Below are 27,979 nucleotides of genomic sequence, written 5' to 3'. Positions count from 1 at the left end.
GGAGAAGGGGGGGGGGGGGGGGGGGGGGGGGGGGGGGGGTGTATGAGTGCATGTAGCAGCACGCTGTCCCACTCAGCCAGGGTAAGGTAAAAGATCAGAGCCATGGAAAAAGATGATTTAGCATCAATCATTCCTAATCATTTAAGTTACAATCAGCTATGCAGCATCACTGAGTGATTTAACACAGGTCCAACTGGAGCCAGTTCATGCAAGCTTTAACATTTGCTGTTTCAACCCCACCTATCAGTTTGGGGAAAAAAAATAATCTCAAGTGCACATTGGACAATCCTTTTTGCATTTTAAGGAAGCAGAAAACAGTCACAGCCGCCTAAGCTAGTAGCAGGGACATGCTACACTGCTGATAAAGGCCTTTCCTGCCCTGAAAGATACATGAAAGAAAGAGGCATAATCACACTCACACTCCGTCCCTATTGACATGTTTGTGTCCTCTACTCTGACTGCTTCTAGACAGGCTGGAGACAATCTTCCCTGTGTCACATGTAACATGCTGTTCCTTTTTTTGCTTGTAGAAATCAGCACTTTGACAATGAAAGCTTGTGCAGTAGCGGTGAACTGCATCAGCTCAGATTGGTTCCTTGGGATCAATTTAGAAAATTAAGGATTGTCTAATTTAGGATAGAAAACAATCCAGGCAAATTTTTCCCAAAGGTCCAAAGTCAGTGCAGGTAAGATTAAAATCAAACCTTTCTTTTCATCACCACTTTAGGAAATAATTATTTATCTAGATTGCTGACAGCCAACAACACAAGCCAGCCAAATACTGGCAAATTTTGGCTTTAGGTGGTGGGTCTGACTGTCAGTTCTGGCAATCAAACAGCTGGTTTGAGAGTCTCATTTTGTAATAATGATAGAAAGAAACTATTGAAACTGTGTTTGAAGTGTTTCCAGTTTACCTCTACTTTTAATTTGTGAAAAATCACAAATCTGGCACTGACTGACCAGGGCTCAGTGACGTAGGAGAAGTTAACTACACCTGTCAAAGGAGGTTAGAGAAGAAAATAAAGAATTAAAAGAAAAGGAGGGATGCAGGTGGATCGCACTTAAATACTCTACCTCCCTCATCTTTTAGGAAATAAAGTAAAGACTCCAAAGTGAAATTTAACAAGCTCAGATAAGAGCTTTTACAATGAGAACACATAGCCCTGAGCTATCGAACCACCGGGCTACCGTCTCTCTCTCACACACACACATACTCACAAGTAGAGGGGGAGAGAGAGCGAGGAGAGATAGAAGAGTGTTGTGGCTAGCAGAGTGTGTTAAGCGAGTGTATCTCAGGAGAGTTATCAGGGCGTTCTTGTGTTTCAGCAGAGAGTTCGGGAAACATTCTCAGGCCTTCTGCTCGCCTGAATTAAAAGCACCTCCCCAAGAGGTGCACAAGTTCAAAGAGGAATCAAGTATTGGGAGGGTGTAAAGAGCAAAATGTCATTTTCACCCTCATCGCTTCTAGTTTGCTGTGAGCCCTTTTCAAACAAGACAAACCAGGGCTCACTTTGATATATCGATCAATGATCTTTTGTTCCATTGATCGGGCATACTAATGAGGGTTAATGGGCAAAGATGGAGCTAATGCGCGCTGATCAATCTCATCACTCATGAACACAGGATGCCAATGTCAATGTTGACATGAGCAAACATAATGAGCTGATAAACATGATGTTGGACCATCGATCTTAGTGGAAACCAAACTGTAGGGACTAAAAGAACCTACCTGAACCCAAAAACCCAAACCAAAGGGGGTCCAGAGTAGCCGACCCATGAAGACCTCTACATCAGACGATGACAGAGAAAGGGTCAAAATAATCAATGCGCAATAAAACTAAACCCTCCCAAAGAGAACATGGGAGCCCCCGGAAGCCGGAGAGTGATTAAATTTGAGAGAGACAGCAACACGCAACTAGAGCTGTGTCTTTTAGTGCTTGTTAAGGGTGCTGTTAGTTTACCAAACCCCCCCCCCCCACCACCACCACCACCTCCAGGCTTTCCTCTCCCAAGAGTCCGAGGTTAAAGGGTCAAGACATCAGCAGTAATGGTTACCTAACACTTGACATCAGGGTGAGCCAACAGGAAAGGGGGGTTTGGAGCTGTTCTTCAATGTAAGTGTGCATTTGTTCAATTGTGCATGAGCATGTGCTTACATATATTAGTGTGACTGTTTGTGTGTGTGTGTGTGTGTGTGTGTGTGCACGCACGCGCGCGCATGGCTACAACTAATGAAGAGGTTCACCCCCCCCTTGGGACCATCATGAGGTCACTGTTGTCAAGGATACTGCAAGAGCTGTCAGCTGTTATTGACAAACATGAGTGCAGAGGCAATGAATGAGGGCTATAAGGCGAGTTACTATTGTGGTTAGTCACTGGCTGCTCAGATGCTCTGCAGGTCATCTATAACACCTATAAAGCATTTAGAAAAGGACAGTCTGTCTTTTGTTTTGCACAAAGGGAAAGGCACAAGTCCTTCAGCAAAAACACTGTTAGAGAGAAAAGGGGAGACATCTGGTTAAAGCCTTCCACTGCCTGATGAACCACAGTGTGTAGCACTAATTCATGACAATGCAGGTTTAAGTCCAGCGAAGAAACTGCTGCGTTATTCCCTCAATGTTTCTGTCACTAGCCAATAGTTATTCCGTCAGGGTATTAGATTTATCGTGCCTGTCCAACTGCCTGATTAATGTCACAGTGCTTTCTTGCAAAGTGTGTGTGTGTGTGTTTCCCTGTACTGTAGTCACCATTACCCTGCCAGTTTAGGTGTGAATTTCCAAGTGTTTGCATTTGTCTAATCTTTAACTTAAAAGAACAAAGTCTGCTTCTGTGGTGGAAAAAACAGCAACTTGACGCAAATTCTTTGTGCATGACCTTGTAGCATGAAGTCTAACGATCCAAAACCCTCGTTACAGAAACCTTTCCAAAGCAAAATTCTGGATGAAACTTCTCTTTCATTTAAAACTGGGGTAGTTCCAAGCGTGGAAAAACATTATAAAGCAAGGAAAGCTACTTTGCCGCAATCCTGGGAGACATCTTGCCACAAGATGTTCATCAACCTCCCTGCAGCACACCTACAGAAGTCCAAAAATCTTCAGCATCTTCAAAGAGTGCAGCCTATATAGACTTTAAGAGGGGGGTCGAGGGGCAGTGTGCATACCCTTGTACTATATGGATTTGTGAGTTCCTACTTATGACAGAAACCCACATATCTGCAACAACAAAGCAGCTCAGTTATGAGGGTGCCCTGCTAATAGCACTTTTTTTATTACCCCAACCAACCACTTGCACACAATGCATTTATCACCCACATGACACCAAAGCAGCACAACCGGATCCTGCACAGAGCCTGCAGCAAACACTCACTGAACATACAGTCAACACCACAGCTCTAACCTGCCCTGGCTGTCTATTCAACCGAAAATTAAATGATACATCACACGTGGTGACTCATGTTTCCTGTCCTTAACACAACCTTGTTATCACCTTGTTTGCGTGTACCGACACACAACTGACATGAAAAATGCACAGAACACCACAGAAAAAGGAACAGCTTGCGAACGAGGTGATGAAAGAAAAGATATGAACTCTTTACCTGAGACGGAAATGGTCATGGGGGCTTCCAGGGGCCTATCATTGTCCAGGTCCGTGCTCAACCTCAGATCTCCGGTGTCCTCATTCAACAGCAGTAGATGGAGCTCATTTCCAGACTCAAACTTGTACCGTAGCTTATCCGATACATCCGGGTCATGAGCTGGTACCTTTCCAATTATTCCTGATGGAAAACTGTTGGACTTGTTGGTGACATAGTTGTTGAAAATAATCTCAAAGTCCTGCAGCACCGGCTGATTGTCATTCATGTCTACCAGGCGGATGTGAACAGTGGCCCTGCTCACTAGCGGTGCTGAGGTGGCCTGGACCACTATGACATACTCTGTTTTAGTCTCATAATCCAGATCTGTGAGTGCAATGAGGTCACCATTAAAAATGTCCAGTTGGAAAACTTCAGGGATATTCCCTTCTACGATCTGATACATGATCTGAGCATTGGTGCCCTCATCGGGATCAGCAGCAGTGATCCGGGCCACCACTGACCCGACGGCGCTGTTCTCCTTCACATCAATAAAAAGCTCATCCTTCTCAAACACTGGAGCATTGTCATTTATGTCTTGGACTACAATGTGAACGGAAACAGCTGCTTTCAGTGGTGGAACCCCCTTATCTACAGCAAAGGCCTTTAGATTGTACACAGGAACATTCTCCCGGTCCAGTTTGCGAGCAGTTCTGATGATGCCAGAGTAAGGCTCAATGAAAAAATCCCCCTCTCCATCATCGCCTCCCTGAAATGTGTAGCTCAACCTGCCGTTCGACCCAGAGTCTCTGTCTGAAGCAGAGATCTGGAGTACACTGGTGTAGACAGGTGCATCTTCAAATACAGTCCCCTGGTACATATCTCTGAGGAACTGAGGAGCATTATCATTGGCATCAAGAATGATAATCTCCACATAGGTGGTGTCAGATTTCTGAGGGATGCCGTTGTCTCTGGCAATGATGGCTAACGTGTAGGAGGCCTGATCCTCATAGTCAATCTCCATTTGTGTTGTGATGGCACCTGTGTCTGGGTCAATTTTAAACTGAGGAACATTGTCTTCCATCACATATGTGATACGAGCATTTTCCCCCGTGTCTTCATCCGTGGCACTGATCACCACCACAGTGGAGCCCACTGGTTTTTCTTCACTGAGCATCACCTGGTAGTTGGCACTTTGGAAGACGGGCCGGTGTGTGTTGGCATCCGTCACGTTGATGAACACCTGAGCGGTGTCATAGCGTGTTCCATCACTGGCGGTGACCGTCAGGACGTACTGGCGTTCCTGCTTGTAGTCCAAGGGGAGGGCTAAGGTGATGAGACCGCCGCCGCTCTGGCTAGTGATGGCAAAGCGGTTCCTGGTGTTGCCGCTGGAGATCTGATAGGTCACAACACTGTTGACGTCCCGATCCACAGCAGTCACTGTCAGCACGCTGGTCCCCACCACAGCATCTTCGTTGATTTTCAGCGAGTAGATTTTCTCTGTAAACGTGGGCACGTTGTCATTCACGTCAAGCACTGTGATGCTGACGCTGGCGGAGGAGGACATCACAGGTATCCCGTGATCTCTCGCCTCGACGCCAAAGGTATAGAAGTCGGTGGTCTCTCTGTCAAGCTCCTCACTTACTGTAATCCAGCCTGTGCTGTTGTTAATGGTGAATGGAAACCCAGGTGTGGTGTCAGTGAGCCGATACTCCAAACGAGCATTTTCTCCTGAATCACCATCAATAGCTTGAATGTGGATCACTGAGTAGCCAATCGCCACATTTTCCAACACTGTGGCCTGGAAAGGTGTGCTGACAAACATGGGGGCATTGTCATTCACGTCCACCACTTGCACCACCACCATTCCTGTGCCATTTATCAGTGGAGGCCTGCCACCGTCCTGAGCCTTAATCCGCAGATTATACTCCCGAATCATCTCATAGTCCAGTGGATTAATGACATCAATCACACCTGTGGGGGAGTGAATGTAGAACTGTCCTTTAACATTACCACTGATGATGCTGTAATGGACCTTGGCGTTGTTCCCCTCATCTTTGTCTGTAGCCTCCACCTGGATGACTTTGGTGTTGACCGCCACATTCTCTGGGACCTGTACAACATACCTCTTCTCACTGAACTGTGGGTAGTTGTCATTCTCATCCTCCACCGAGATATTGACAGTGGCGGTGGCACTGCGGGGACCTCGGTCTTTGCCCTGGTCGTTGGCCTCTACAATCAGCTGGTACTGGGCCCGGGTCTCCCTGTCAGGCCGCTCTCTGATCCTCACCAGGCCGTTGCGGGGGTCGATTTCAAAAACAGAGTTAACTCCATCGCTGTTCACAATTTTATAAATCATGTTGGCGTTGGAGGGCGCGTCCCCATCAGTGGCTCGGATTGTCATCACTTCAAAGCCCACTTCTACATTCTCCCGGATGCTGACCCGGTATTCGGTTTGCTCAAACACCGGACTGTGATCATTAGTGTCACTCACAGTGACAGTAAGGTAAGAAGTGGCAGATCTTTTAGGGGTGCCATTGTCAGTCACAGTGACTTTAAAAACATGGGTGTCTTTGACTTCTCTGTCTAGTGGCTGGACGGTTCTTATGCTCCCTGTCTGAGAATCAATATCGAAAAAGTCATTGGACCTGCTGTCAAACAAAGCCTCCATGCTGTACTCCAGCCTACCTGCCTCTCCATCATCCGGGTCAGTGGCTTTCAGGGTGATAACGCGCGTGCCCGCAGGCTCATTCTCGGGCACGGACACCTGATAGTTGGGGAGCTGGAACTGGGGAGACGCGTTTACCTGTCGCTTCCCCCTGCGGATCAGTTTGCCAGACTTTTTCTGGACGGTCTCTGACGAGGATCCATGACGTTTCGGCGCTTGTACAAGTGTCAAGCTCAGCTGCACAGAGAGTCGACCGCCTGGAAAGCTGTGCAACGCGCAGTGCAACTTCACTTCGGGCTGCCCTCTGCGCTCAAGGCAGAAGTCACTGGTCAGGAACAAATCCCCATGTCTGAACTCTGCACTCAAGTCTTTTCCAACACACTCAGTGTCCAAAAAGGCGACGTTCCGCGTAAAGACAGGTAAAAGTTCTGTTACATTCAACAGCAGTTTACCTGCGGGTAAGCAGGAAGTTGCCTCCAGTTTTGAAAGGTGTTTAATGTGAATGTCTGGCTTACCTGCCGCTTTCTTTCTCTTGTATTTAATAAAACAGTCCTGGCCGTGGACAAACACATTAAACTGTGTCAGAATAATGTCCCCGGATGATGAGGAACCTGTTCTCAAATAAACAGGCGCTGGGTTCCTCGGAGTTTGCGCGCACTGAACTTTATGGGACAGACGGATAACCCCATCGTGCCTTCCAACTTGGAAAACGCTCTGAATGAATTTGGGGGATAAAGTCCTATCAGTTTTATAAGTCCATCCAGGGCCGAGCGACAGGTTTGCCAAAATGGTCCCGGGCTGTAAAGTCTCCGAAAGGTGCATCTCCAAACATCCCGCAAGCGGCACGTTGAACAGGACACAAACCCAAATCCAATACATCGGTGACTCCATGCTTGTAAACCTGCCAAATCCCATTCAACTTCACCGAAACTCCTCCGCAAAAAGCATTAACTCTCCCTCTCCCAACACCGCGTTTTACTTTTATCCCTCATTGTGAAGTTTTAACGTGGAAAAAGTCGCTCTGTATCCATAGTCTCAGTGTGTCCACGGTGCGCAGCGGCTGCGTTAACCCACACTGAGTTTAAAATGAGTACAAAATGGCTCCGTGGCTCTCCTCCTCCTCCTTCTCCTCCTCCTCCTTCTCCTCCTCCTCCTCTCCTCCTCTCCTCCTCAGAGGCTTATTACCATAAACCTGCTGTGTTCCCCCCCTTGGGACGCTTTCACGACCAGGAGGAGGGGGGGCTTTTCTCATGGAGATTTAGGAAGTGGCCCTGACCGGGTGACCAATGCGCGCAAGTGCATTGTTATTACAATAAGGCTGAGAGTTGGGTAAAATTCCGAATGTCTGTTTGAACGTCGCTCCCTCAAAAAATCCTGTTTATTAAAAAGACATGAAAAGTATTTGAACTAAGACCTCAAGTCCACAATCTTAGAAAATGATTTTTTTTTCAGGCTCTAAATCACACGACTTCAACCAGCTGCTACTTTTTCTGTGAATGTCATTTTAAAAAAAAATTAAATATTACACCATCATTCAAATAACGTCATCCAAACACACTGATGCCACAAGTTTATGTACCACATAGTCAGTGATTACTTTTGTTTAATCAATATGTGACAGTGTTGTCCATGGTGATATTCATCGTCATCATCGTCATCATCATCATTACACAGTAATAATAAACAGAAACAAAAAACAAGTGATCTTGTAGAATCTAAGCAGGTAAGCTGAAAAACTAATAGTGGAAACTACTTTATTAATTATTTTTTATCCCTTTTTTTTCATCATTTTGATTTTATATTTATTTTCACTTTAAAGCATTGTAGAAAAGTAGGCTATATCCAAAAGGACTTGTTTATTCCATGTTGTTTATCAGTGTTGTATGAGCCTTCGGATTGTGTGTCACATTTGTTTTCTCCACTCCTTTATGACAGACAAACAACTGACAAGGAAACTTTTCAAAAAAATGCCAAAAATGTTGTCTCCTCTAGGCAAAGAGACGAAGATTCAGATTTGAATAATTAAGACTATATTCATTCAAATAAGCGGTTTGTTGTGTAAACAAAGCTGAGAATTACAGGTTGACCCTGGAGGTAAAGGCTTGTATAATGGCGCCCCCTAGTGGACCAATAACTGTAGAACAACTAATACACACTTGCCACATTTTGTATTTTCCGTGATGTCCATTCATGAGCACTTCATCAGGAAAACCATGCCGATACTGGGTAGCTCCTCCCTTTGCTCTCAGACCAGCCTCAGTTCTTCATGTCATAGATTCCACGAGACGTTAGAAACTTTCCTTTAAGATTCTGCTTCATGTTGACAATGACTGCATCACATGATTTCTTCACTGTCATGTTGATGAAATCAGTTTGAGACGACTTTTGTTGTTTTTATCCTGCTGGAAGTAGCCGTTACAAGACGGTAAATTGTGGCCATAAGGGGGATGCATATGGTCAGCAAGAATATTCTGACAGGCAGTGGCAATGCCTCACACCATTACACCACCACCACCAGTCTGGACTGTTGACACAAGACAGGTTGGGTCTATGTTTCATGCTGTTGATGCCAAATTCTGACCCTACCATCTGCTGCCTCAGCAGAAATCCAGATCCACCAGACCAGGCTACGTTCCAGTCTTCAGCTGTCCAGTGTTGGTGAGCCTGTGTCCACTGCAGCCTCAGATTTCTGTTCTTGTCTTACAGGAAGTGGAACCTGACGTGGTCCTCTGCTCTTGTAGCCCATCCACCTCAAGGTTTGACGTGTTGTGCACTAATAAGCTTTTCTGCTCATCACAGTTGTGTGATTCCACTGCTGCCACGTGATTGGGTGATTGGATAACGACTAAGCAGGTGCACAGGTATTCCTGATGAAGGGCTGGGTGAGTGTATAATGGCTCTATTTGAGTTCACATGCCAATGAAAACAAGTAAACATGTACTTATCAGGTTTATTGAGTTGCTTGTAAATGTTCAAGTATTTACAGTTTGTAGTTTAGTTCCACGACCTACAACAGCAACAACACCTGACTAGAAAAGGCACTAGAAATTTTCTAAACAAGGAATCAATATGCATTAAAAAACAATTTCATTGTGTTATTTAAAATAATTAAAAACTGACTCAGAATGTGGTTGACACGTGTAAATAAATAAATAACACCATTTTTGGTTCGTATTCGACTGCCATCGTTTGTTAACATGTTTTTAGGCAATTACCGCTCCTATATTTACCATCAGCTGGTTTTGGAACATAATTTCACCTTAGAGGTGAAAACACAAGAACTGAGTCTGATACTGATCATCAATGAAATGTCAGCATCAAAAACTAAAGCTGGAGTTTAAATGGTGTAAAACGTGTATTAAAACATTTTTCATTAGATGCAGAGGTGTGCAGGCGGCTCAGAGGCAAGATGAACATGAGTGACAGTCAGAAAAGAGGTAAAAGGAGGAGAAGGAATTAAGCGGTCGTTGTTATTCACAGATTAATCTGAATCCACGAAAATTGTGTCATAGCCATGTCCCACTTTTTTGGATCCACATGGAGCCTTTCTGGCTGACAATCAAATCCCAGCAGAACCCTGAAGGGCACAGACAACCGACGGTCCTTCAAGAAGGAAGGTGTTTTCACACCCTGGGTCCTAACACCAAGATCTGCGTTTTCTACAGCTTCACTTACTCTTCTTGTGTGGAAATTATTTTGAAAATACATCCAGCACAGAGTTTATACTTAAACAGATACACCAGATCAATTGGTATATTGATCGATTATCCAACAGTATTTTTTTTTATCTGTAGTAAACTTAATTTAAGGTGCTTATGTTCTTTTTGATGCAGTCAACAAACACAGCAGAACAGCTGCCACCATGGAAGTTCGAAGGACAGTTACCAGAGTATAAATAATAACAACCTGTGTATATTATGATCTGAAACAGACACTGTTCCCGATCAAGATAATGTGGTGATGGTAATTTTATTCAGTGATGTTAGAAGTAAAGTGAATGACTGTATTCTTTTTACTTTGTAAACCGTCTTATTTTAGCTCCAGTTTATACTCTTAAACCACTTTGACTTGGATGATTAATCCAAGCAACAGACTCCTTGTGTCATCAAGACTGTTTCAATGCCAAAGTTGAGCATTTAAAAACACTATCAACCATTTACAACCACCTCAAATACGGCCTCCAGCAGAGACATAAAGCCCTTTTTTCGTGTTTAGTGTTGCTCTACCTAATGTAGCAGACAGACTGTGTTCCCTTCACCGCTGGGCTGTGAGGTCACCTCAGCTGGCAGGTTCGGGGGTCGGCTGCTCCTTGTGCTGCGCGGCCGCTATCAACCGTTCCCGGCCTTTCTGGAGTGTGTATTCACTTGGCCCCAGCTGGATCATCTTCCCGCTGCCCAGACACTCGTCCCCTTTGTAGAGCACAGCAAACTGGGGAAGACATTACAGGATAAGGAAAAACAAAAATACTCCTACAGGAAGACAAAGGAATCGTATATACGTTTTTTTTTGTCTTTTAGTAACTGGTGTAACATTAGAAGTCCTGAGCAATTACACTATGTTCTGTAACACAGGTGTGTTAGCTGTTACCTGTCCAGGTGTCAGAGCTCTGACTGCCTGTGAGAGTGAGATCCATACAGAGCCGTCCATGTTCAGAGTTATTGTACAGGGAGCTGGAACACACAAAAAAGAATTCAGAGCCTTTTTTTTTAAAGTAAAGAACTAATAAATACAAGTAAATGTCCTGTATTGAAAATGTTACTTAAGTATAAGTATGTAAGTATAATAAAAAAAACATCCTGAAACTATTCAAAGTTAAAGTTCTCAAAGCAGAACAAATAGCCCCTGTGACTGTTCTACTATTATGTATCCTAGCACCTGATTATTATTACTCATGCATTAATGCATAACAAGCATTTCACTGTTATAATTGGTTGAGGTGGAGCTAATTTTCAGTTTTATAGGACTGCAACGAATAACCATTTTCCTTATGGATTAATCTGTTTTCTCGATTGATTGCTTGGTTTTGGTTCACGTTGCCTGTTTCGTCCAACCAACTGTCTAAATGTCAAAATTATGGAAAAGCAGTAAAAGGTCATATCTGAGAGGCTGGAAAGCATGAAATGTTTTTCACATTAAAATAATAGTTTCCATTAATGTTCTAACAGTCGACTAATTGTTTCTGTTCCACTTGTATATACTGTTAAGCACTTAAGCCAACACCAAAGACTCGTAAATTAAAGTACAGTATTTCTCTCTGAAAAGCGGAGCAGAGGTATGAAGTGACCTGAAAAGAAAACGTAAAACTCACTGAGCGGCATCTGGTGGATGAAGCGGAAGTGACACTCCATCATCTGGGTCCTGGCTAGTTCAGGAGGCGGGTCCACTGTTAGCCAGTGGAAGCGGTCCGTCCGCAACGTGTCACGGAAAAGAGCTGGGTGATCGGTCGCTGGAGCCTGAGGTGTTGCACGAGATTTAAGAAAGTAAGGAACAGGAAAGTTTTTTCTAACTTTCAAAAGGTGTTTAACGGTTGATTCCACCTAAAATGAAACTTTTGGAAGATATCTGACAATGGTACTGGAGAGATCATAGAGGACATACTGTCAGACTTTCTCACCACAAACACATCTCCTGTTGCAATGTCTTTGTCCACCACATACCAGGCGTTTTTCTGCCCTCCTATCCTCGCCCTCTGGCCCAGTGTCAGAGTGAACCAGCCTGCATGGACGCAAACAGTCAGGAAAACATCAAGAGACAGGACAGGATGTATTATGACCTGTCTCAAGTCTAACACAAATTTAGAGAATGAACATGAGGATACGGTTGTTAGGACAACTGACACTAACATATAAGATAGTACGAGCCATTACACTCTGTCGATTTGGTGGAATAAAGACACACTTAATTTGGGGGAGAAATGTTCACAATTTCAGAATCTCTGAACTCTAAACGATACCTTTGTGTGTTCCCATTACTGTCCCATCCTCAATGGAGACAAAGTTTCCTGGTTTAGGCTCTAGATACTGAAAACAGAGGGAAAAAAAGGTTGTCTGTTTATAAATGATAGCTTCTAATAAATGATAACAAACAGAGACTGGAGGCTCTGTTCCAAACCAAAGGAAACACTGAAAAAGGAAACAGAATCAACTAAGAAAACAAGACAAATTGTGATATATGAAATTTCATTTTCTCACCTCTAATATGAAGTTTTCAAAGTGTCTCTCTCCAATGAAGCAAATGCCCATGCTCTGAAAAAACGTGAACGAATTCAGATATCTCACATGTTGCAATTATTGTTTCAAATGTAAAGTTCACTGTTAGTGTACAGGGTGATATAAAAACATGTCCTATTCATGCTCTCCTGATGAGTGTGTACCTCTTTCTTCTTCAGAACATGGTGAAGCCCAGCTTCAGCAGCAATCTTTTTGACAAACTCCTTGGTGAGTCCAGAAAGCGGGAACATGGTTTGTCGCAAGGCATCCTGAGAGATCTGACTGAGGAAGAAGGTTTGGTCTTTGAAGAGATCTGCTCCTTTGTACATCCTCACCGCTGGCACAGGGAAAAACAGATTGTTGACACAGTTAGAGGGTCTGTCCTTAAAGCCGGCACAGCCAAGATTAAACTGGTAGACGAGAGTCAAAAACTTACGATTTCTGATCTCAAATCGATCTCTGAAGAGTGTGGTAGGCGGAGCTATGTGCGTCTGTTGGAATACATCTTCGTCTTCCTGTGACGTCCTGGCGTAGTGGCCTGTTGCCATGGCATCAGCACCTAAATGAACAGCAACACGACCATAATTAAAAGTCTTACTGAACAAGACTTTTGGATTGTGTATAACACTTGGTGGTAGGAAACCAGTTGTATTCAATCCTTATATTTCAAACTACTGCCTACAGCTTTCCAGTTGAAAGAAATAAATGATAAACAAATAAATAAATAAATGAATAAAGTCAAACAAATGTTAACCAGTGGAGAATCAGTGTATGATCAATGTGGCGTCAACATACCCAGAGTGTGGATGGCATACTTGTGGAAATGGTTGAATTTGATGTGCTTGTTGCATAGTATATCTGGATTTGGTGTCCTGCCCTTCTCATACTCCTTCAACAGATTACTGAAGATAGAACAAGCCAGATTTGACATTTACAATGACAATAATAACAACAACAATATTAATAATAACAATAATAATGATGATAAGGTGGTTCATAATATGAGCTTGACACAAATACCTGAAAACTTCATGCCAGTACTCTTTGACATAGGACACTTGATGGAAAGGGATATCCAGGATCTGACAGACCCTGTAGGCGTCCTCGCAGTCCTTCTCTGTCGTACATATCCCTTTCTCATCCAGAGAGTCCCAGTTCTTCATAAACACGCCGGTTACATTGAAGCCTTCACATGAAAGACGAGACAGTACAAACGTGTGACTATGCTAGCACTTTTGGCAACAGGAGCAGAACGTGAGCTGCATTTCACAATTCGAGGGAAAAAAAATATCAGAGATTCTGAATTTTGTGCTCATTCGTTATTTAACACCTCAACACTCCAGGTGTGTGTCTGTGTGTTTCTGTCTTTTTTTTTTCCTCACCTCTTCTCTTCAGTAACAACGCAGCCACAGAGCTGTCAACTCCGCCGGACATGGCGCACACGACGTGCCTTACAAACCCCATGTTTTCAAATTAAAGTCTTTATAATAAATACTTTTTTAACTTACGTATTTAAGTAAAGTTATCTAACTGCACTCCATTGTCACTTACAGGTGCAGCCATGTTTGCGGTCCGTTTCATAATAACGTCCGTTTAGAAACACCACTCACACCGGAACCATTACGCTGTCCGGAGCCGCAAATGTTGTAACACTGTAAACATTACGGAGCTGTTACTTTTTTAGAGTAAAAGAAAAATCCAAACAAATAATAAGGTCAGTGGAAATACGCCTAACATACTAGACCTAAGTTTTTGGTTAATTTCTCATTTGTGAAAAAGTGGACTTTCTAATTCAATGTTCATTAGCTTTTCTTAATAAATCTAGACTGCTGAGGAATGCGTGGACTGCTCACACGTTTATTATCACACCATTAGAAATCCTTAAATTATAGCTAGCTAATTATATACCTTAACCTTTTAGAATATTATTCCTATTTTGTACAGGAAATGAATGAGAATCAGGGCAGCTGTGAAATCTTATAATCAATATATAAAAACAATTTAGTACTTGATATTACTAAGATATAGCCTATAAATTTATGAAATGCATTTTTTATAATCTGACTAAGATTGGAGTTACACAATGCAAATATATTCCTGATACTTGTGTGCCTCTGACACAGATGGGTGAGATGTCTGCAGATGCTGTCACCCTGGATCTACTGAGAGAAGCCAGGGAGACGGTGAGAAGCAGCCCCCTGGGAGTCATCAACACCCCCATGATTCCCTGGTGCCAGACCACCCTGCCTCTCAACATCAACTGCAACATCCACATCAAACTGGAAAACATGCAGAGAACTGGTTGGAAAAAAACACTTTGATTCAGTTATGAGAATCTCACGTGAAAATGTCTCACAGTTCTGAATTTTGATTTGATTCTTTTTGTCCACATGTTTTTGATTGACAGGGTCCTTTAAGATCAGGGGAGTGGCCAATCAATTTGCCCGAAGAACAAAGGGTGGTCGTTTTGTCACCATGTCTGCAGGGAACTATGGGAAGTCTTTTGCGTACGCCTCAAAACACTATGGGTCAAGGGGCAAGGTGGTGATGCCTGAAACCGCCCCAATGTCCAGATCCATCCTCATCCAGGTCAGAGGTCATCTGCTGCCTGACTGAAATACACTCACAGAGCTTGACCATCAAGATTAATCACACAGACTCAGATTATTCCTCTTTTACACAAACTTAAAGACAGATAGTAATAATAGGTCAAGGCAGGAACTCAGATATTGCATTTACAGATGTGTTTTGTCAGCATGTGCAAGGTTTCATTTTGTATTCCTAAAATCAGATTTCTGCCAAAACATACTACATGCGTTGTATCTAAAATTTGAGCCATACAAGACATACAAACCATTACAATTTCATCCTAAATTTCACATGAGACCTCTTTTTTTTTCTAAAACAATGCATACATTTTTTCTTACTACAGGCATTTTTTCCAAGACATAAATTAGCATCCCACCTACTTAAAGCACTGTAAATACCAAAGTTAAAAACAGATCGTTTGTCCTTCAGATGTAATTGTAGTAAGTCATGAACGGCACACTTATTCTCGTCCTCAGAGTTTCGGGGTGGAGGTGGAGCGAGTTCCCACCTCTAGTCTGATGAATGTCGTGAACCGCTGCGTTCAGGAGGACAACATGACGTTCCTGCACTCATACGATGACCTGGATCTAATAGCGGGACATGCCAGGTGCTCTCATCTACAAGAACACAATCATAACGTGTTCAGAAAGTAAAAGTAGTGCTATTTTTAATATAACTGTTTTGATACACTGTGTTGTTATTTATTGTCCCATAGATGTATGATGGAGATGTAAATAACAAGTTTAAAAAGCTCAATTCATCGTGATAAAAAATGACCACTAGTTAAAATGTCAAAGCACAACCTGTGTTGTGTGTCCAGTCTCGGTATGGAGGTGCTGGAGGTCCAATCTGAGCCTGACGTGGTGGTGGTGTGTTGCGGCGGAGGGGGGCTGTTGGCCGGTGTAGCTGCTGCCATCAAACTGTCAGGCTGTGATAAGACCAGGATCTACGGTGTGGAACCAGAAGGAGGTGAAAACTCAACCTACAGCTTTTAGATGGATCATCTGCAAAAATTAGTGCAGTCATGGACTACTGCTACTTTGGATTTGTTGTGAGTTTGTGTTTGTGTTTGTGTTTAAACTCAGCCTGCACCATGTACAAAAGCTTCATTGAGAAGAAACCAGTGGGCATGGACACCAAGAGCATCGCCTCAGGTCTTGCACCACCGTTTGCAGGTACTATGCCAAACTCTTCTGTTCATTAGAAGACACTAATTTTCTCTGGTTCACCTCCACACATTGTCCCACATTTGAAGGTGTAATTCACCCCAAATTAATTAAAGTTTCGACTTAGTTATTCACCTCCGTTTGGCTCATAGTTGGCAATGACTTTACTGTACTTTCTTACTTGTACACGACCACTTTTGTAATATCCATTCTCTGTGAAGGAAGCGAGCACAAACTTCTCTAAAACTGATTAAAACAAAAAAGGACAGACAACAGAGTGTCACTGAAAACCATAATGAAGTTAATGCTGTTCTTTGGATCTCAGGCAGGTTGCCCTACGAGTTGTGCCAGCGTTACGTGGAGGCGATCGTCCTGGTGAGCGATGAGGAGATCAAGGCGGCGGTGTCCGCTCTCTACAGGTCTGGACTCGTGGTGGAGCCGTCGGGCTCTGCTGCCTTCGCTGCCATCGTTAACAACAAGATACCGGAGCTGGAGGGGAAGGGCGTTGTGTGCATCCTCAGCGGAGGGAACATCGGAAAAGACGAGCTCGCCAACTTCCCGGACTGACAGACATCTGGGGAACTACTTTATGTGACTAATTCTGACTAGTTTGTGCCCATGTGTGGCTAGTGGGGAGGAATCAAGGAGTAATTGTAGGAGATATTGAGTTTATGTTGTATCATATTTGTTCTGATGGAGGTGGAGATGAATTATGATCAATCATCTATGATCCATAATTTGAATTTACACAATATTTCAATGGCCAGACTCTTGATAAACTTCCAAAGTGCTACACACTACAGTAAATCAATATACATTTCACTCCTATGGAAATGCTGTTTTCTCTAGTGAATAGAACTTTCTCTTTTCATAAAACACCTCAATCTCATGTTTTGAGTATGCAAATGTTGTTATGATCTGAGCTGAGAATTCAAATGAATTTTAAAAGAAGCCAATAAAAAATAAACATCCAGGTTCAAGCTCTGTGATACTCTGCCGGTTTTTAAATTTTGAGGTGATTTAGAAGAACAAAGCTGTAGTGAGTACACGTCTGTCAAATCTGCATCTGCAAACGTTTTAGACAACGAGTACATTTAATATTCTTGTCTTCTTAGGCTGACAGGGTTTGACTGAAACGTGGCTTGACTGTGGCTCTTTCATGTCCATGCTGTGAATGTTGACTTTTTTTTGGGGGGGGGGGGGGAAATCCTCTAGAGACCAAGCTGATATTTGGCCCAGAGCACTTTACATTCATTATTAACCACAGCTGGCATGAGACCAGCTTTACATCACTGCCCATCCTCTGTCAAAAAGATCACAGCATACCTTCAGCTTTCAGAGACAAAAAAAAATTAAAAAAAATCTGTCACTGGAAAGTTTCAAAGGAATGAAAGTTTCAAAAGGAAGCGCTAAATAATGTGCTGTAACTTCCCTAACTACCTCCCAAACTTTTTGCTCATGTGTCTAAAAATGATGTAGAAAATTTTATTTAGCAAGAATAAAGACAAATTCATAAAAAGACTTTGAAAAATAAGATATTTAGTTAAAGTGGGAGACTTGACACAGATTTCAAGTTGAGTGCAAGAAGGACAATATTTGCAAGCTTGGCACTTTACAATGTGGTGCAACATTATTAAGTAAAAACCTTCTTGACATCTCATATGGGAAAAATGCAACAAAGTTGAACAGTTGAACTTATTTCTTGTTGCTACATGACATCCTTGGTGGCCATTCTGCATACAACTGCATCCAGTAGAGTCCCACACTTCTCCTCCTGGGTAGTGACTTTATACAGCTGAAATGGAGACAAAACAGGAAGTAAGGACGGATATGATGTCAGTTATTTAAAAAAAAAAAAAAAAAAAAAGGAATGAAACCTTTGAAAACGTATTATTTTTAAACCTGTATCTCAAATATCCTAATTAATTTACATTTAATAATAACACATGCAGAGAGTCTATATATGTACTTTATCCGTTATATGCAATATATATATGTTTTTCATATAAAATTACTGTCTAGTAAAAAAATACACAGATGCATGTATTAGTTCATAAGGTGTAGAATGAGTCACATGAAATCATTTAATCATTGATGGGGAACCTTTTTGATCTTTGCAGAGTCTGACAGCGAGGAAACATCTTCCACTGGAATCTGCCGTCCTTCCACCTTGGCTGTGATGTCTGCCAGAAGCTGTGACTCGTCTTTGTTGTGAACCACAACCACCATTACAGAGTCGTCGCCATCTGAGATCCCAAACCTTTTGAAGGCCTCTGAGATCTGTGTTATGGAAGACATACAAAATAAACAATTGTGATTTTCAGGGTTTGTAGTTACATTTGTCCATGGACTGATTACTGGACCGACAGACCATGGACCAGAGCCTCTGTTTGAAGACACAATGAAGAGACACAATGAAGAGACATAAAATGACTACACAGGGAACAAAATAAATACAAAGAGACACAAAATGACCACAAAAACAAACAAAATTAGCTAAAAGAGACACAAAACAACTACAGAGAGACACAAAACAACTACAAAGAGACAAAAGGCAACATGTGTGTAGTCAAAAGATGCAAAATAATCAGAGACAGTCAACAAGCAATGTTTGTGCCTGAGTGTCCTGCTTTTGGGGTTTGGAAGCTTTAACATGTCTGTGCCGAGGGGCATTTTGTCACATAATGCATCCATGCATCTGTCTGAAGCTCTGCTCCAGAGAAAGTTACACATTTATGTACGTTAAGTGCAATAAAAGAATAAGCTTCAATTTCTACAACACTGGGCAAGAGAGTAAAGGTCCAAAGACATAACAAATATTCCTGTCCTTAGATAATAAATGCTGGTTTTTGCTTTGAACAAAAAGTAAATTATTCAGAAAATAAGTAAATATCAACATGAAAAGGGGGATGCTACTGCAAGTAAAAGTGGGACACAGTGCTTCTTGTGACTGCACAGGCATCATAACGAATGTCTAGTTTATGCTACTTACATTATTAGTAGGTGACAGGTTGAAGATAATCTCTGAGTACAGACTTCTTGTCTTCATTTTCCCAGATTTCTGTAAGTGAACAGCTTTATTGGCAGCTACCAGCACTTGGAAAGGATTCACCAGCTGTAAATAAAGAAAAAGTCTGATGGTGAATGGAGTGACGTGATCAGACACGGTCGGTGAACGTTTTCTCTTTTGTAGAAAGAAATTACTGTGAGCTAATACACATATGTAATGATAAACATATGATACACAAGTGTTTAATAAGTCTTACCATTGTAGGGTTGATCAAGGCACCATTTATTTTACCCTCCACGGCACTTTGTCTCAACCCTGCGGCATTTTTGACTTCTTTGAAAAGCATTTGAGTCACTCTGTGGTCGGGGAACAGCTCTAGCTCATGCGTTAGATGCATGCTGAAAAATATGTGACAAAATATGAGAAAATTACAGTTCATAAACGGTTATCACCGCGCTTCACGTGAGGTCTGTACACGGTGGGAACCATAACACTGTGACACAGGACAGGAAGTGTCCTTTATTAGACAAAACAATACACAAAAAGAAGAAAAAACAACATTTCAAAAGCATTTTCCTTTAAAATTTCACTTATGGATGATTATGGTAGTGACTATCTGATAAAAGTATCACGCTAAACTATTTAGCGCAACAGAGGAACTTTTAGTTGTAGAAGAGTTTTTGTTCCGACCGTGTTTCCGAGGCGGACCGCCAACTGTCAAAAATAAAAACCCTTCCGTTTACAAATACAGGACAGACTTCAACCAGTCTCCCTCTGAATTGAGGCTGTACAGTGATTTTATTCAGCAAACCTGGTCGTTATGCGGTTTACACAACATTATAACAGCTAGCTTTGGACTGTGTTTACTTTTACATCGGGTTTCATCTTCAGACATGGAGAAATTTGAAGGCTACATCTTCACTGCTCTCTGCAGCACCAACTTTTTGGTATCCTGCCTGCTGTTCTCCAGAGTCACTCGGGAGCAAAGGGAGCCGTACATGGACGAGATTTTCCACATCCCACAAGCTCAGAAATACTGCCATGGAAAATTCAACGAGGTAAAGTGGCTCTCTGAAGCGAGTCCGTCATTGTTCAGCGGATTAGGGTTAGCTAGCAGCGGAGCTTTTGTTATTCAACATGGGGTGGCAGCTTGCAGAGCTTCTAATCTCCGTGTCGGACATATAGAATGACATTAGCGGGAGTTATGTCCGCCATAAAAAAAAATGTAATGTAAATGCAGGCTAGCTTTATCAAGCTCAAGGCTGTGGGGAAGGGGAGCTTAAAGGATCATATCGACGTTTTTTCATTTTTAAAGCTCTTTTCCATCACTGATAACCATGTTTTAAAACATAATGTAGCCTCCCCTCCTATCCGTGTCTAGTTTGTTTCAGTGTGGTGTGAAAACATGAAGTCTGCTTCACTTGATTTAGATCATAACACAACAGTGGACATTAGTCTGTCTGTTTTTATTTTAAATTATAAAACCATTTCATTGTAATGCAACTGAAAGTGGAGTCGATGGTGCCCCAGATGAATGCAGCATCTGTCTGAAGGATAGGAAAACACACAATTTATTTATTTACATGTTACAACTTTACGTAGCCAAGAAAAATATAGATATAAATATAGAGCCCTGAACCAAATGACAGTGTAGAGTAGTTCACACATCATATACACACAAGAAAACACAAAATAAATTTACAACCTTCACAGTAAATGTTATGCACAGTAAAATCTAACACCAGAAATGCAAGATACGCTATGGCATTGTGTCAGATGTAATGTAAAATAAATACAATGTAAAATAAAATTTTTCTTTAAAAACAGCAAACATGATGTTACAATATCTGCGTTATATAACTTATCTTAAACTGAAACTTCAGTGACTTAGTTATGCAGTTTCATAAAGTTGCAAGAGACAGATTTAAATAAAATGATCTTCAAAATTGAAGCATCAGAGGCTGAGATATCCTGACTTTTTGTCCCTAGTATGAGTAAAGCTCCAAAGATTGCTGGATCCTACATTTCCCATGATGCAACTCAACATTGTCTGTCATTAAACCCCTCATTGCCTGATAAATGCTTATGTTATCTAAATTCCAAACCCTCGGTTTGTAACACATACCTTCTGTTATGAATTTGTCGTCTCTAAGCTCAATCCAAAATAACCCTGATGTCATCACTATGACATCAGGGTTATTTTTTCAGACCTACAGATCCTACAGAGCTACAAAAGACATTAAACAACTCTTTTTACATGACACGTAAACTTTAACATGCCCCTTTAACATGCTGCTGATCCTTGTGCAGTGGGACCCAATGATCACCACTCTCCCGGGCCTTTACCTCATCTCTGTGGGAGTCATCAAACCAGTGGTGTGGCTCGCTGACCTGACAGGCGAGGTGGTGTGCTCCACGGCCATGCTGCGCTTCATCAACTTGCTCTTCAACTGTGGCAACCTTTACCTGCTCTATCTGCTCATCTGCAAGCTGCACCTCAGAGAGAAGGTAAGACCAGAGGACAAAAATCATGCATGAGTGATCTTGTTTGTCATTGTCTGGTTTCTGATACCACGTGTCTTCTCTTCCAGACACGAACAACATCACGCCGGGTCCTATCAGCGCTGTCTCTATCCACCTTCCCTGTGCTCTATTTCTTCAACTTCCTCTACTACACAGATGCCGGATCTACTTTTTTTATCCTCTTCACCTACCTCATGACACTCTACGGCTGCCACAAGGCCTCAGCGCTCCTTGGCATCTGCTCTGTGCTTTTCCGCCAGACCAACATCATCTGGGTGGCGTTCTGCGCAGGCACTCTGGTGGCCGCCAAAATGGATGAGGCCTGGAGGGTGGAGCATACCAAAAAGAGGGATGAGAAGTCTCCTCCATCCCAAGTTCCTCTGTCATTCAGCGGAGCAAAGAAAATAATACTTTTCACAGTAGAGTTCCTCACCTCACCTAGTCATGTGAAGGCGGTGCTCCTGGTGGCCTGGCCTTATGCAGTGGTTGGCATTTGTTTCCTGCTGTTTGTGGTGCTGAATGACGGGATCGTGGTGGGTGACAGGACGAGCCACGAGGCTTGCCTTAACTTTCCTCAACTCTTCTACTTCTTCTCATTCACTCTCTTTTTCTCCGTCCCCGTCTCACTTTGTTACCACCGCGCCCTGCGCTTCCTGCAGGCTCTGAAAAAACAGCCCTTGTTCTTCCTCTTTGTCACCGGTGTCTCCTTGCTCCTGGTGTGGAAGTTCACCTTCGTCCACAGGTACCTCCTGGCGGATAACCGCCATTTCCCCTTCTACGTGTGGAAAAACCTTTTCCAGAGGCACGAGCTGGTGCGCTTCCTCCTCATCCCAGCATACATCTTTGCTGGGTGGAATTTTCTGGACTCCTTCAAGTCGCGCTCGCTCTTCTGGAGTTTGGCTTTCCTGGCGTGCCTCCTGGCTGCCACAGTGCCCCAGAAGCTGCTGGAGTTCAGGTACTTTATTGTTCCCTACCTGATGTACCGCCTGCATATGCCTCTCCCCTCTCTTCCCAGACTCATTGTGGAGTTTCTCCTCTACACGGCGGTCAACGCTGCCACAATTTACATCTTCATCACTAAGACTTTCCACTGGCCGGACAGCACCGCCACACAGAGGTTCATGTGGTGAGCTCAAGAGGCAAGCGAAGTAGTGTTGCTGGTATCAGATATCAGATGGACTCAAACGTCTGTTGGCATCAAACGACTTTCCCAGTGTTGCTTTACAGAGAAGCACAGCACATGTGACACTTCAAAAGTCAAAGCAAAGCCTCTGTTACATCTGATTAACAGACACAAACAGCTCATATAGTCATTTCATTTTTGTAGAGTGTAACCAACTGGTGTTTGGTATAAAGTATAGTGATTTCTACAGCTTCTACTCAGAACCAGTATTGCTAGTTTTAACAGTGAAAATGTGTAAAGACAGACCCTGTAACGCTGAGTCAGATGTCAAGGTTTTTAGGGTTATGATATGATAACGGCTACAAACCTTAAAGAAGTGCTGCCAGTTCACTGTGGATCAGTTCACAATTACATGAAAATGACCAATAATATTTCAAAATTTTGTAAAAATGATTAAAGTTTTTGGCGTGGACAATACAGTGGTGTAGTCAGTATTGTAACATTATTGGTACTGGTCTGAGTTTACTGTATATACAAGTTGTTTCTACTGTAACAACACTTTGTGGTTGAAATGCTGATTCTTCTCCATGGTGGAAAAATCTAAGTTGTGACATTTGTTTTGCAGATTTATGGGAATTAACAAGGTGGGGTGTGGTATTCTTCTGGCAAACAGTTTTCTACTAAATGTAAATATTGTATGCATCTCTGTGAATCAAGCTTTGAAGAAATAACTGTTGACATGAAATATGTAAATACGATTGAAGAGACCAAAAATGACATAGCCATATATATATATATATATATATATATATATATATATATATATATATATATATATATATATATATGTATTATTGCAAAGCTTCCAATGTTTTTGTAATGATTGAGATTTTTTGCTTTTTGCCGGTGAAGAACACGTGACTCACAGACAACTTTATAATTATAGAACTAAATTGAACATGTGTTTTTCCATTTTTACCTTGATTTGTACTTTGCCAAGCCATAAGACATTGTTCATCTAGGCATTTGTGTCTTTTGTCTATCATGAAGTTTAATTTTTTTATACTTTGTGGTTTAATTGTAATAGATGATGTCATCTCTTGTACGTTTCCCCCCTTTTTGTCCATTTAATTTAAGTTGATCTCAGTCACAACAGGATGTAGTTACAGCTTCAGCTTGAGACTTTCCAGGGTTGAGTTGAGGAAATTCAGTCAAATCTTGATGTGACATCTTGTAATTTATTAAGTGTAATTATTTCAGATTTTAATTCTTTATGCAAGTGTTTTTCGCTTGTATCTGAGTCTTGTTTCTGTTTCTGTGTTTGCTCATTTGTCTGTAGCTTATGTTCTACACTTCCTGTCCATCCAGCCCTTTGCTGTTCCCCTATTGATACAATCTTATGTATATCTTTGAATAAAATGACTCATGCAACGTCAAGTCTTACGTTTATATAGCCAGAGAGCCAGACTCAAACACTAGGTGGAGCTACAAGACAGAGCTTCATATTCTCATGAAGAGAACATGTAATTTAACATGAAGATCAGAAATCAAACTGGTTATATATTCCACTCTGTGCCTTTATCCGATGCTTTCACAGCTGACAAATACCCCAAAATTATTGTTTCAACTCTAACAAACATCAGTGCTTTCAAACCAAAGTAAATTAGATGAAGGCAGATGAAAAAGAAACCCACGCAGCCAAATTTAATGAGCAGAATCTATTTTATAGTATGTGATGATCATAATAAAACCTATCAACAGGTTTGTTGCTCATATAATCTATAGTTTTAATCACTTTAGAAGTGAAAGCTCAATTGGGAGACAAAAGAAAACAAGTGGCATGATGATTGCTCTCCTTCTAACACATATCATTACCAAATTCTAATTACAGCAAGCGGTGTGGAGCCAGCTCACAGGAGAGACTTTAATAAAAATCAAACTGGGATGATTATACAAATGTTGATTACACGATTCACACTTTGAGCCTCTGTGAAGGACATACAGTATGTGCTGTTTGCTTTGCAGGAGAGTGTTCAGGGTGAAAATTGCCTGGAATAAACAGTATGTTATTATTTTTTTCTATTCTGACTTTGAATACACCTCCCTGACTCTCTCTATCCCTTTGCACTGTCTCATTGTTTTTTATTTTAGGGGATGATAAAAGCGCAGATTAGTCTCTCTTACCACTGTGTTCTGGCATTTTGAAAATTACAGCCCAATTCATAGATTTGTTTTAGTTCATGATGCAGTCGTAGTTGCTGAATATCTGAGTGATCAATGATTGCATTTAGACAGAAAGAATACAAAGTTCTTTCATGATAAAATTTTTGAGGCAGCAAAAAAAAGCGGAACAAATAATCTCAAACTCGAGTCAAACTAGAAACACAATTATCTTTTGCAGTTAAAAATAATGAAAATTAAGTATTTTTTAAATCTATTGTAAATAGTTTTCTTTAAATCAAGGGAAAAAGATACTAGAAATGTTCCTTTTTCAGGTCAGTGCCTGAAGTGGTGTGTTGTTTCCATGTTTTATTGACAGCAGCACTGGCAGGCTAATGCTGCCACATGACTGACCATACAAACGACCATAGGCATCTTCATCAGGCTGGGTAGCAATTATTTCAGCACTTAGCACACCTACCAAGTGAACCTCTCAACAACATGGACACCATGTACACAGCATATTTGTTGCCGGGTAACTTACAGAGGGTTAGGGTTAGCACCCTGACTGACTGCCTCATGACTGTCTCACAGCTAACTGTTAGCATACTGTGACATTAGCTTATGACTCATAGGCTAGCAACAGCCTCGCCAACAACACATTGATTGATTTATACACATACAAACCATTCAGTGTTGAATTCAGATGCATGGTGCTTTGTATGTTTTTATATTGGGTTAGGTATGAGTGGGACAGAACGTGTGTGTGTAGAAGTACAACGTTAAAATCATTATCTTAATTGTGGCTAGACCCAGGACATTTTAGTAGTGAATGTTGAAAATTAGGACATTTTAGTTTTTACAGATTCGACTTAGGACACCCAGTTTGAAACCAGGGCAAACCTACAAACCGGGACGTCTGCTCACAGTATGGTAGGTGGATTTTGTTACCTTGAGACAGAGCGAGGCTAGCTGCTTTCTCCTGTGTCTTTTGGTTATGCCAAGCTTAGCTAACTGGCTGCTGCCTGTAGACACATATTTAACTGACAGACATTAGACTGGTATCTCATTTGACTCTCCACCAGAAAGCAGATAAGCGTATTTCCCTTTGTACTTTACCAGCACAAAGAGAAAGATGTGTAAATGTGAATCAGGATTGTCGGTTCAAAACAATTGTTTCACACTTTCTGAATTGCAGATCATAGCTTGGATTTGTTGTGCGCAGACTTAATAGTTTTGTCAGTATTACACTTTCATACAGGATATGGAGCATTAATTACAGGTCAGTTAGAAGGGGCATCTATAACTGATTTGCTCAGATAGAACTGCATTAATTATCAGAGATGTTCTTTCGCTCCTTGACACTGTCTTTGCATATACGTCCACATACACACATGTGTAAACCGTTTTGCATAACAGCAAAGCACCTTTCTGTTTGACATGTCTTTTTTTCCCCAGACTTTAACTTGTGTAAGCGCCGGAGGCTCTGAGCATAGAGAAATACACTGTGATAGATTTGTTTTGTTTGTTACTTAATCATTCACCAAGGTCACATAAAAGATGCAAGAGCAGAAAAATAATTAGGATGAGAAAGATGGAGTGGGAGGAGATGATAAGGAAGTGGAGGGAGAGAAAAACACATTTACAGGTACAGTATGACAGCACAGCAAGAACCTCATTACAAAAGAGGTGACTGTAATTATAACATTTGCAGTTCGGGTTAAAACAAAGTTAAACTTTTGCCTTGTTTCACTATTATGTAAGCACACATACAGTTTTACAGTCTTGACTTCTCTATTTTAAAGTGGAGGTGTTTGTGTGCAAGTTACGGTACTTGTATGAAATGTTGCTTTGTGTGGACGCAGTCACGTTTCTACTTTATGTATTTTGAGTTTTTTGTTTTTCCACCAAACAATTATTTACAAACTTCTGATTATCAATATGGACGACTTTGATTAAAATCCCCGTAGCTGTTTACCATGCCAAAGCTGACTGTGGCGTACAGTGTGAATTAAACCTGAAGCCGTCTGCTAACTGTGCATAGCTCAGTTAGCTTTGGCAGTGTTTTGTAACAACTGATCTCCCACTTACCTGATTAATTAAAGTGCTTGGCAGCCTGACAAGATCACACAAGTGTAAAAAATGATCAGCATTGGAGGTGATGCAAGGCTTATAAGAACAGGGCCATTTTAAAATGAAAAAAGTAAGAGGTGCTGCAGCTGAACGTGCACGAACGTTAGTCAGCAGTTTGTAGATAGGTTTCACTTCGGTGCTCAACCCACTGGATCCCAAGAAAACACATGCAAATTGACAAATTTATCGTCATCAATTTGACAACACATGCACTGCAAATACTCACAAAACAAGCAAAGCGGAAAATTATCGCCTGTGCTGCTTGCAGCAGGTTTTTGTGCTTGTTTGTGTTGTGAGTATTAGCAGCAGATGTGTTGTCAAATCGATGAAGTTGATCGATGTCAATCAATCAATATTTTCTGGATTTGTCTATTTGGTTTTCTGAAGTTGCTACATGCTTCTTGCTGCAAGTAGCACAGATGGCAACATTGTCATCTGTGCTACTTGCAGCGCTTTTCTGTATTCACTTGTGTTGAGCTCTCAGGGCCACCGTAGTTAATTTTCTTGGCGTTATCGCATTTTTGCTTAGCTATTCACATAGTTGGCACTGAAATAAAAACTCCTACAAATTGAATATCAAATGCATCCAGACGAAACTTCCTCTGTGAAGATGTAATTGATGTATGTAAAAGGTCATCCAATACATCAGAAATGTGTGCACTGCAGCTCTGTGGGAACAAATCTGTGTATTAGCGACGTGTCTTCTGCAATTTCGCAATTTATTGGAGCTGCTGGCTGGAGAAGCACCACGCTGCCTCTAACTCTCATTGACATTATTTCAAAAGGCAAGGCGCATGCCATTCCTAATCATTATTATCACCCCTACA

At 41.7% G+C, this 27,979-nt stretch overlaps 5 protein-coding genes across 9 annotated transcripts in view; 2 read left to right on the top strand and 3 right to left on the bottom strand.

The window, feature by feature from the left end:
- The window catches only part of celsr1a (cadherin EGF LAG seven-pass G-type receptor 1a), a 94,432-nt gene extending 87,069 nt beyond the window's left edge, over positions 1–7,363 (bottom strand). For 4 of the 5 annotated variants that reach the window (XM_056367237.1, XM_056367236.1, XM_056367238.1 and 1 more), the window contains exon 1: positions 3,596–7,363. In XM_056367237.1, coding sequence (XP_056223212.1) covers positions 3,596–7,154 — 3,559 coding nt within the window. In that variant the 5' untranslated portion in view covers positions 7,155–7,363. The remainder of the gene's footprint in view (positions 1–3,595) is intronic. The other variant, XM_056367241.1, reaches the window with a different exon arrangement.
- A 1,812-nt stretch (positions 7,364–9,175) lies between these two features.
- trmu (tRNA 5-methylaminomethyl-2-thiouridylate methyltransferase) lies at positions 9,176–14,032 on the bottom strand. Its single transcript, XM_056367242.1, has 11 exons — positions 13,831–14,032; positions 13,469–13,634; positions 13,244–13,350; positions 12,885–13,007; positions 12,613–12,785; positions 12,431–12,484; positions 12,193–12,259; positions 11,854–11,954; positions 11,548–11,692; positions 10,827–10,909; positions 9,176–10,667 (listed from the first exon to the last, which is right to left on the bottom strand). The coding sequence occupies exons 1-11, from the start codon at positions 13,910–13,912 to the stop codon at positions 10,518–10,520; spliced, it is 1,251 nt and encodes a 416-aa protein (XP_056223217.1). The 5' UTR covers positions 13,913–14,032; the 3' UTR covers positions 9,176–10,517.
- A 9-nt stretch (positions 14,033–14,041) lies between these two features.
- srr (serine racemase) lies at positions 14,042–17,183 on the top strand. Its single transcript, XM_056367243.1, has 7 exons — positions 14,042–14,162; positions 14,572–14,749; positions 14,856–15,037; positions 15,514–15,644; positions 15,858–16,006; positions 16,123–16,212; positions 16,529–17,183. Exons 2-7 carry the CDS (start codon positions 14,572–14,574, stop codon positions 16,768–16,770), a joined length of 972 nt encoding a protein of 323 aa, XP_056223218.1. The 5' UTR covers positions 14,042–14,162; the 3' UTR covers positions 16,771–17,183.
- A 539-nt stretch (positions 17,184–17,722) lies between these two features.
- tprkb (Tp53rk binding protein) lies at positions 17,723–19,721 on the bottom strand. The gene is made up of 4 exons (XM_056367244.1): positions 19,470–19,721; positions 19,196–19,318; positions 18,307–18,483; positions 17,723–17,998 (listed from the first exon to the last, which is right to left on the bottom strand). Exons 1-4 carry the CDS (start codon positions 19,650–19,652, stop codon positions 17,912–17,914), a joined length of 570 nt encoding a protein of 189 aa, XP_056223219.1. The 5' UTR covers positions 19,653–19,721; the 3' UTR covers positions 17,723–17,911.
- A 207-nt stretch (positions 19,722–19,928) lies between these two features.
- On the top strand, positions 19,929–24,290 carry alg10 (ALG10 alpha-1,2-mannosyltransferase). The gene is made up of 3 exons (XM_056366984.1): positions 19,929–20,271; positions 21,524–21,721; positions 21,805–24,290. The coding sequence occupies exons 1-3, from the start codon at positions 20,107–20,109 to the stop codon at positions 22,864–22,866; spliced, it is 1,425 nt and encodes a 474-aa protein (XP_056222959.1). The 5' UTR covers positions 19,929–20,106; the 3' UTR covers positions 22,867–24,290.
- The last annotated feature ends 3,689 nt before the right edge of the window (positions 24,291–27,979 follow it).

Source organism: Seriola aureovittata, chromosome 22, assembly GCF_021018895.1.
Source record: "Seriola aureovittata isolate HTS-2021-v1 ecotype China chromosome 22, ASM2101889v1, whole genome shotgun sequence".
Lineage (NCBI taxonomy): Eukaryota > Metazoa > Chordata > Actinopteri > Carangiformes > Carangidae > Seriola > Seriola aureovittata.
This window is presented reverse-complemented; position numbering and strand designations above follow the sequence as displayed.